We start from the raw sequence: 10,828 nt of genomic DNA on the forward strand, positions 1-10,828 counted from the left end.
TGTGTCAGAACTTATTTCAGTTTCAGGGTCCGGGCTGTGCTTAGACGCTGAGGAAACTTGTCGGTGAATCAAGTCCTTGTCACCTATTACTTGATGTTGTCTATTTTTATCCCCATAACACAAACCATTTGTTTCATGTTTCTCTTTTTCTTCTCTACCAGAAACATCAGCATTGTTTATTTTGTTTGCTAACCTTTCATGTAAGATGGACAGACTACTGCAATGATTTACGGGTAAAAAATGTGTAGAGCTGTCTTTCAATGTGTCTACTAGTGTTTCATACTTATCAAAGAAAGTATTTGCACCAGAGTTAACTTTCCTTAACTCACACAAGTCAAGGCTGCTTTCTACCCTATGGTTTGGGTTGTTTTCTTGATGTTTTTTCTCAAAGGCTTCATCATCTTCATCACTAACAATAACCGTCGGTGACGGAGAAACAGGTATAAAGACGCAGTCCTCATCATCTGTTTCTGAACTGGTCGGGTCGTTGGTTTCTGTGCTCGGGTCATTGGTTTCTGAACCAGTTACATCATCAGTTTTTGAACTGTTGACATCACTGATTTCTGTGTTCTCAGTTTGTGCACACTCCCCAAATCTGTCCTCGCAAGGTTTATCCAACCATTTATCATACAGTTCAAAGAATCCGTTCTGTTTATTCCTTGCTGGGGTGTCATCAAAAGAAACAAAAATAGGAATAGGCGAGTCTTCCCTTGGAGGGGGAACAAGTGAGGGCATTACATCTTCTAATGTCTCCATCTTAAACTGAGGCTGTACCATGCTAGGGACAGTAACTATTACATTTTCTGTTAAAAATTTGGTTGCTTCCCTTTCATTTAGAGGCAACATGTTTTCAATGGGATGGGTGATCTCATTGTGAACATTATGGAGAGATTCAGTCAGAAGTGAATCAGAAATAACAGGTTGAATGCTTGATTCTGAAATTTTATGGGCTGGTCCAACTACATTATATTCCTCTTTTTTGAGCAGCAGAAGTTCATCAAACAAATTTTCAGAGCTTCTCTCAGTGGAAGTTTTCAATTTATTTACATTTTTTGAAGAACTCTTCAAAAGGGAGTTTATTTCTTCTAACTCACATTTCAAATCTGGCACAATTGTTTCAATATTTTCTAGATTGTGAATTTTGTCAACAAAATGTACAAAATATTCACAACATTTGCCCGTCTCGCATTTTGAATAACCCTGACAAGCTTCGACAAACGAATTTAAATCCCTGTCCTTAATTAGCAGTAATTGTTCTCTTAGACAGATATCAGTGATGCCATGAAGAATTCTGTCCTTTATGCAGGCTTCAACATCTCCTTCCAGACCACACAGCTCCACAAGACTGGCAAGCTGAGACAAATACTGACACACACATTCATCACTTTTTTGGCGACACACAAATAATTTGTAGCGCTCGTACAAGAGAATGAACTTAGGCAAGCATAAGGACTCTATATTTGCTAAAAGATCCCTTACTGTTGAATCTCCTTCCTTTTTGAGTACCACAGAGGTAGTGATCAGCTCTAGTAGAGCATCTCCCCCAAGATGCAGCAGAAGAGGGTTTGATCTCTGTGAGTTAACTCCTGGGTCTAAAGAGTGGAGTTTGCTGAAAGTTTTGAACCTCTGGTTTAATGTATCCCAGTGGTGCATGATGATTGGGTTCTGGATTTCCAAAGATAATTCAAACTCCATGGAATCGAAGTAAAAAAGTTGTTGAAGCAATTATACTGGTGAATTGTTTGACCATTAAATTTCTTGTGGATCAGTTTTATCAGAAATGTTTACTGAAGCTGTCAGGTACAGGTTTCCATGACATGACTGTGTCTTGATGTGCTGAAAAACAAAAAAAAAATGTTTTTTTGTTTTAATCAAAAGAAGGGATAATGTCACAGTGTTTGGTCCTTGAGCAGAGGTACTGTAATTGACAGTCACAATGTTCATTAATATTTTTAAAATTCTGTTTTATCACACTGAAGCTTTTAGGTCTCAACATAATTAGAATGGTTATTTTTAGTTGTGTTTATTCCTTGCAAGTTTTTTGTATATTTTTTTTAGATGATGAGTTAAGTGGGGGATAAAAATGTGGACGAATAAATGTGGCACAATATAGGTTTTGCATTCTTAAAAAAAAGAACAGATAAAATTTCTACAAACTATGGTTTTCTTTCAAGTTTAAGAAGGTGAAAAACTCCAAGACCAAGTTGAGTGGTGGTGGTGGTGTAAAAATAAACCACTGAGAAAATAAATAACTAATAAAAGCAAGCAAAGCAGTTACTGAAACGTATCACTATGTATGTGGTGTTTAAATGTAGCTAATTGAGTTTGGATTTTTAAAAAATCACAGCTCATTAAAAATGTAGGCTTAACACTAATAGCCTAACAATAGTTAAACAGCTAGACCTATATGGATTGCACAATTATGATACCATGCTTTTTTGGCTAATTTCAACAAAAAGCCAAACTCCTGTATTAATAGATAAAAAGGGCCTTCCTTCTTCTTCTTCTTTCTTAATTATTAGTGTTGAAGGGGATCGAGATTTATCTGCCAGTGGGTTTGAACTCGAGACTTTGTTCGAATTTATCAACCATGAGCTTTTTTGCCGACTCGACCACGCCTCCAACACAATTAAGCGTTACGTGTCAACTGGTTATGCGCCATTGAGGCCATTGACTCCGATTTCAGCCTGCTTTTCTTTTTTGGATTTGCTTCCATAGCCTTTGTCCAACCGAGAACAAACTACAAGGCAGCAGTTGTTTAATTTTGGAGTTGTCTCTCCTAGAAGAGTGGCTGTCCCCAGCTAACGAGCCTCATCTGCCCGAGGGTTCGAACTCGAGACTTTTCGGTTTAGCAACCATGGCCTTCCAAAATTCTACTACTCCATAAATCAACATTTCTAACAAAGCCAAACATCTTCTTCAACATTTTTATTATTAAAATACACGCTACTGTGACTCTTTCCCTCCACCCCTCCTTGACAAAAAAGTCCCAATAAATAATGAAACCTGGGATGTACTCTATTAGCCATTTATTTCAATTTTTTTTTTTTTTAAATAGCAGATGGGCTCTTACATTAATTTAAAATTAAACAAGACAACTATATTAAACAAAACAAATCCACACAACGGACATGCAAATATAAAATTCTGAATATTTACTTATATTCATCTCAAATACTTTGGCATTGATATGGCCAATAAATATGGGTATTTTATGGCATAAATATACTTATATCAAAAACCAAATTTATAAGTTACTCTTCTGCACATTACTAGATCTATTATTGGCCAAAGCTATTTTTTAATGCCAACTAAAATTTATTAGGTTAGGTTATGCTTTGTTAGAGGCTAACTAAGGCCCAGTTAATAGCCTACCTCGATACCATCTATTAAAAAAAGTGTCTAATATAGTGTTATTAGTAAGTAATAGGCCAACTAAATTATAAAAGTCTAGATTCTAGCAAAATGTAAAATCCTAACTTAAAATATATTTTATTTTTATTCTAATTAGTTAATGATAGGCCTAGTTACCTAATCAATCTAGAATATAGTGAACATATAGTCAAATCTAGTAAAAAGTAAAGTTCCCTTTTCAATCCTGACAGTCTATAGGGCAAGTGAAGTAGAGTTTACTTGTTTCTGTGACCTTGGCATATGAAGAGATAATGTGGTCAGCACTATGCCCATTCACCTTTACTTTCCCCAAAGTGAGTTAGGTACCCATTAGACTTGGGTGGACTCAGGGACTGTATACTGACTTGAACCCGGATTTGAACTCAAGACTAATGGGTTCATAGTCCAGCTCTCTACCGCTAGACCACTCTGCCCCCCCCCCCCCCCCCCCAGAATCTAGTACTGTATCTATTTCGAAGTAACTAGTCGTAAGAAGCTTCTGCCCCCTAACCAAGACTGGCTCTACAATTTATAAGGCTAAAAATGAGCTCAAATTACACTTAAGACTTAATAGACGTAGCGCTGGTTCAGTGATAGTAAACATGTGCGTGCACATCTTCTGGCAGGAATCAGCCAAACTAGATCTGTAGGCCTACCTAGTGGTGTAGAGTAGTGAGTTTGAGACAACCATTAAGTTAAGTGAGTGTGTACTCAACTATACTGACTGTTCATTGTCATTGTGTGCAACTGTTCAGTTAAGTGACACTCACGACTCAGTCACAGTCAGACAACAGTGTTCAGTGTTCACCATCAGATCAGTGTTCAATGTTCACTGAGTGTTCACTCAGTAATCAGTAGGTACTGTAGTTGTACGTTAGTGTCAAGTTTCATTTAAACATCAATGTGATAAATATAATAGAATCTGTGAATAAGTTATTACTAGATATAATTACCGGTAGGCTAATTAATTTGGTCTACAGTGAAATAAAATCATTAGGAACTAAATCTCCATAAATAGTTCGCATTTCGTATCTGAAACAGGAAGTAGAGCTTTTATAATAGATCACAATAACAAAGGCTAACACGCTAATCATTTTACGTTTTTTAACCAATAATTATGGTACATAGATCAACTATTAGCGCGGAAGAAATAGAACATCAGTTTTAATGGATTAATTTTTGTACATAGACAGATGTTTTGTTTAGCCTGGGAGGCGCACTGCGTTGTTTTTTGTTTTTTTTTGGTGGGGCCTTTCTCTGTTAAGTCGGCCAAGCACCCATCACACAACCTCTACGAGTCCAAAAGAATGTCTGTCTTTTTATCAATGTTATCTTAAAACATTATCAATATTTTCCTGTTGTACCTTTTTAAAAAATAATACATTTGTCACATTTTGTGTCACACTTAATTATTTTAATATGCCGTTTCAGACGTGTCAATATTTTGCGAAACCAATCTCAAAGCCTTTGGACCAATGTCATTGTTTAATTATAACTGCGATTACTTTAATATTAAACAATTTAAAAAAACATATTGCTTAAAAAAATAAAACAACTTTATGTATCAGAGCTAGGTTGACTCGTGTAAATAATTCGACAACGTTTGGTTGATGAATTGTTTTGTAGTTAAACACGCATATTAAATTACATTCCTATATCATCATCATTATCAAAATTTCCGTTCGTTCCCTTAGACTGGTTAGACCATAGGTCTCCAAACTTTTCAGCCCGAGGGCCGCATTAACTATCATATATCAGTTCGGGGGCCAGTTTCTTCAAGGCATCTCTTTGGGGTGGTGCCGCCCGCACCCCTCTCCCCCCCCCCCCCCCTGAAGAACGTCTATTCCCCCCAACGAAATATAATTCTGGGGTTCGATCAAACCCAGGTTAAGAACCACTGTACTAGTGGGTCATTAGCGGAAGGTCTAGGACCTACAAACATCCCTCACATGACCTCATCTAGGCGAAAATGTCTTCCTCTATATCACTCTCTGCCAACAAAGAATCAATATATAGCCTAAACTGCGTCATTTTTCTTTTTAAATGTATAATTTGTTAAAAGCAAAGAAACTGAGTTTTTATGATTGAAACAATCAATAATTGTAGCGTACACTTTTTCATTTTGAATAATTGTGCACAACAACCAAGATTAAATAATCTTTGCATTACAAAATTAATGACAGACTTGTGTTGTCTAGAAGTCTGTGATTTTATAAAGGCGTATAATAAAAATTGAAAGAAATTTGTAAACCATAATTTTTTCAATGACTAAATGGTTGAGTCAGTTTAAAATCGATGTACCGAAGTAGTTTAAATGTCGGTTTCCAAAAGGTCTTGTGATTATTTCTGTTAATTCTATACCGTTAGATTTATAATTGATATTTAGCGTCTAAATTAGAGCCTGAGTAAAGCGTAAATTATTTGATCAATAAATGTGGCTAGAACTAAAATACGATCCAATCATTTAAGGGTCGGCAGCTCACCAGACAATAACCGCACATTTATACTTTATAGTAAAACATTTCTGTCTGTAGTTTTAGTAATAAAAGGGAATTTGTTGTTTGAATCTTAAATTTCAAACAAATTTTTTTTCTACTATTAATAATTATTAAGTTTTTGTTTTAGTACTTAGAAGATGAACAAAGAATCAACGACATTTAAGAATGTAGAATAAAAAAAATGAACAAAGCATAATTTAATCGTTTTCATAGCAGTTAAGTTTTTCAGTAGTTCCGTTAAAAATGGCCAGTGCTAGTAACGTCGTTAGCATTCAAATGAACACGACGTTCACGTTTGAACTCATCGCTGACGACACGACCTGGTTGGCCATGAAGATTCTGATGTTTGGTGTCACCCCGACCATCTCCTTGTTCGGCATCGTCGGCAACATCTTCAGCCTGCACATCCTCACCAAGCACGGGCTCCAGAAGTGCTCCAACATCCTGCTGGTGACCTTGGCCTTCTCGGACATCATGTTCCTCATCGGCTTCAACAGCGTGCCGAAGATTCTCTACCAGGCTGCATGGGACCACGAGTACCGTGGTCTGTCTGAACTCGAAACGAGAATTCTATTTGCACTGTTCTGCGTATTCACAGTATTCGACTACACATTCGGTCAGATGGGTCTGATTCTACCCATGCTCATAACCTTTGAAAGACTAGTGGTTATTTTCTTACCTCTTTCTTTCAATAGAATCATCACCCCGCCCAGAACATGGCTGACAGTTTTCGGTTTATTTCTTTATTCGTTATCAATTTTTATCTATTCCAGTTTTTGGTCAGACATCACCATCTACTACGACTCTATAACTAACGTATCCATAGAAACGATTGGAATGTCAGAATATTTTTACCAAAATGTTGATGCTGCCACTGCTCTTGAAGAATTCATGGTTTATTCCTGCATGATTATACCCCAGTGGGTCACGGCATTTGGGTGTGTTGTTATTTTCATAAAAATAAAGCTCAGCTCCATCCGCAGGAAAAATTTGACCAAGAAGTTTGTTTCCACCACCCGCACAACCAAGATGTTGCTGTCGGTGTGCTGTGTGTACATCGTGTCGTCATCCATACTCTCGCTACCAAACTACATCCCCCAATACGCCTCGTACTCTCTAACAGACGACACGCAGGGTAATATCAACAAGGTTGTCTATCAACTTATCAACACGGTTGTGTGCATCAACAGTTCTAGTAATTTCATCGTTTACGTCGTGCTCAATAAGAATTTCAGAACTACTTTTCTACAGCTGTTTCACTGGCTTTAGATTATCGACATAGGTGTAATGTTTCATTAATTGTAAAACAATAACTGTAGGAGGTTTTTTTAGGGATCTTTACTGGGGATGGGGGGGGGGGATTCATTCCCCTTCCCGGACGAAATATAAAAAAAAAATTGTTGAAATTTATGCCCCCTCCCCTCGGAGAAAAATGTCTGATAGAAACCCTTTTACTTTTAGCTGCTGTATTCTACATTTTAGTCAGAGTGATTTAGCAGATACAGATCTAGTTCGTACTGGCGAATCAGTGCCACATTTTAAGACAGTCCATTTTACATATTTAGCCTCGTTGAAATATGAAATTATACTAACAAGTCGTGGTATTTGGTATCAAACTTTTTTGCAATAAAATAAAATCCACATCAGTGTGTAGTTGTAAATGTAATTTAAATGTGTGCTATTTTAAATTCAAGTTTCCGTTTATCCCACGGTAAATATGTGAATGAATAGTTTTAATCAAAATAAGCCTTTCTGAATCGCCCCATTAAATTGTCTAGCATCATTGATGACACCATCTAGAAGATGTTTTTAGCGCAATTTCCATACTGGAGAATTGCGATTATTAACTCGTCAAGGATGGATGTGTGTCCGATGTGTGTCAGATGTGTGTCCGCAGCTTTAAGTCGTATCTCCTCCTCAACGAAGCAATATCGAGGACTAGTTCCAAAAGCAAATATGTTAAGCAAGTTCCGAGGATGATTGTGGGCCAGAAAAAATCCCGGAATTTCTTCCTGGATTTCCCGAAAAAGCCAAAAAACCTCGAAACAATGCAGTTTTTGGCCCATATCTCGGCAACCAGACCACTTAGCGACTTGAAACATTTACCAATCGATTCCTGCCATAATTTAGAACAATATTGCCGAAGAAAGTTTTCAAAAATATCCTTTCGTTCGGTCACAAAAAATTAATTAAAGGAAATTGCGCTTAAATTGTCACTAGACTTTTTATTAACTTGTTTTTAAATAAATTAATAATTAACACAACCAAAGTTGTTACTATTTATAGACGGACTCATTTTTAGTGTTGGAAAATGTGCCGCATTTTAGTGCTTAATTAAGTGTGCAGTGTTTTATTTTTACTGAATGAGAGTAGGCCTATAATTTTTGCCATGCACTTTTCTATATCAACAGCTATTACTAAAATGTTATAAGTTCTGAATTTGATCTTTTGTAAGCATATGTAGATCTAGTTACACGTTTAGCTTTGTTGGTAGCTTTACCCGTAAGGACGTGTTAACACATTCTTTGAACTCATTAAGTCAACAAGATTTAGAATGTGACAGAAGTAGTATCCGTATGTCAACATAAGATAACTTTTACCAGCTGAAAGTAGGGAGCTAGTCCGTTACATAGCACATGTGTTAGCTTCGGGTCTATAATCACTAGTGGCGTTTGAGAGACTACCCTCGCCTAAGGCCTAAGATGTTTGGTTACTCCACCGTCCAATCACAGAGAAGCAGTTCCAGTCAATATTTTTATCTTTCGCATAAGTATTGGAAGTTAGTGTACCCAAAATTCATTAGGATATGTGTAGGCAAAGTGCTGAATACACAACGGCTTTAAGAAAACATGCACCCTACTTCATCTGTCCCATGAAAAGCTACTCCAATTTATTGAGGACCTACTACTCTATAAGCTGGGAATTGGAGATATTTGGTACTGAGTTTCTTCCATGCATCTCTTTTTCGCCCCCCCCCCCCCCCCCCCGAAATGAAATAGAATATATATATATATATATATATATATATATATATATATATATATATATATATATATATATATATACATTATATACATATATATATATATATATATACATATATTTAAACCTTTTCCGGTGTCCGCCCCCCCCCCCCCCCGGAGAAATGTCTGGAAAAAACACCAACCTAGTAGTCAATAATATTAATGTCAACATTCTTCTGTATGTAGATACTTTTACTCACACTGAAAATACGATTTTAAACCATTCATAATATAAACGAACGTTTGCTTAAAACGTGTTGAAGCATTTCTTTAATTAAGACATTGACTGTCAGGATAAACTAATTCTGTTGTAATTCTAAACTACAGCACTGTATAACTGCATGCCAAAGCAGATTATTTTTGGTTATTAAATTTAAAATACAGTCAATGTAGTTAATCAAGTTATTTTATTGTGAATACCGTTAGAGTTTATTTATGTAAGCCCTGCTAGGGGGGGGGGGGGGGAGAGAGAAAAAGAAAAGGAAAACATAAGAAAAATGCATAGAAAAATATATAGCCTACATCAATATATACATATGTTTAAATACTAATAACTTCTGCTAGAGATATCTAAAGCCTCGAGTAAACTAATCCCTACTATTACAATTCTAAAAAACACAACTAACCACTGTCTAACCAAGAACTAGCAACATAAAAATAACGTGTAAAACAAATTCATTGTAGAACCAATCTTTCCTACACAAGGAGCAGCCCGAAGCCATTGGTCTACCTATACAACATCCATATTGCTAACATTGAAGTTAACACACTCTGCTAGGGCCCCTATGAAGGCAGACACCAAGCAAGCGATACTCAACATGACGTTGCACGAAACAGCCAACACATTAATTTTAAACAGCCTAAAACTCGAGGCAACTAAAATATACTCATTACTGTCTAAAACAACCGACTATTGACTAAGCCAATCCAAGTCATCGTGGGGGACCCACAATAACAACACATCCTAATAAAGTAAAACAAGTAAATGCACACACGCATTCGCACCAGTTAAAATAGTACAAAATAATCCATTCACCCGCTCACATTTATAAAATGCTTAACATTTTAGAAAAGAAAAATATACCTATTTGATTTTAAGATGTCTTATGTCGGAGAAAAATAAATAAAGAACTGTTCTATTCATTACATGTTAAAAATGAAAATTAGCGTGGGTGGGCTAAAACACCTAATAGCGGTACCTTAGCGGACCGTGTTTTTCCTCAAAATAAATAACTTTTTCTGCTACTTCTGTCAGTTCAGCATGGACAGTATTAATTTGAAGTTGTAAGCTACTCAAGCTTTTTGAGTACTCTTGAATTTTCTGTAACGGTTCCTTCATTAGCGTAGTGACTTCATTTTGCATTTGGACCTTCGTCTCGTCAATGCGTGTAACCATGTCTTCAGTGCTTTTACTCAATTTCTCCCTCATTTCTGTTTCATTCTTTAATAAAGTTGAGTTAGTACTTTCTAATTTTGTTTGAAGCTCATGCAATCCGCCTGCAACATCTATCATATTACTTTTCATTGATGCATTTTCTTTTTCTAAAAGTACTATAATATTTTTCTGCTTTTCAAATGTTTTTGAACTTTCCGCATTCAATTTTTTAAAATTATTCTCAGCTTCTACTTCCAAATTATCAAGATGTGTTATTACTTCCTTATATTTGTTAAGCAATTGATCAGTAGAATTTCTGATGTCATCTATTTCTTTTCTCTGGTTTGAGAGCAACACATTCGCTTCCTTGTTATTCTTCTTCATTTCAGCTGATAGACGGCAGTAAACAGCCTCTACAGCTTCATCTACATTGATAAAGCTCCCAGTTTCTCTTGGCACTAAAACAAAATAATCAACAATTAAAATAACACGTAAATGTATACTAGTGTTACTACATATTTTATCAGATAAGCTATATA

At 36.1% G+C, this 10,828-nt stretch overlaps 1 protein-coding gene across 1 annotated transcript; it reads left to right on the top strand.

Annotated features, from left to right (window-relative positions):
• The first annotated feature begins 6,134 nt into the window (after nt 1-6,134).
• Nucleotides 6,135-7,160, top strand: LOC131938975 (histamine H2 receptor-like). The gene has a single exon (XM_059297223.1). It carries the CDS (start codon nt 6,135-6,137, stop codon nt 7,158-7,160), a length of 1,026 nt encoding a protein of 341 aa, XP_059153206.1.
• The last annotated feature ends 3,668 nt before the right edge of the window (nt 7,161-10,828 follow it).

Source organism: Physella acuta, unplaced genomic scaffold, assembly GCF_028476545.2.
Source record: "Physella acuta isolate Inbredline_101_S28 unplaced genomic scaffold, ASM2847654v3 ptg000261l, whole genome shotgun sequence".
Taxonomy (NCBI): Eukaryota; Metazoa; Mollusca; class Gastropoda; family Physidae; genus Physella; species Physella acuta.

Coding starts and splice junctions, on each gene's coding strand:
- LOC131938975 (XM_059297223.1), top strand. CDS start 6,135: ATGGCCAGTGCTAGTAACGTCGTTAGCATTCAAATGAACACGACGTTC.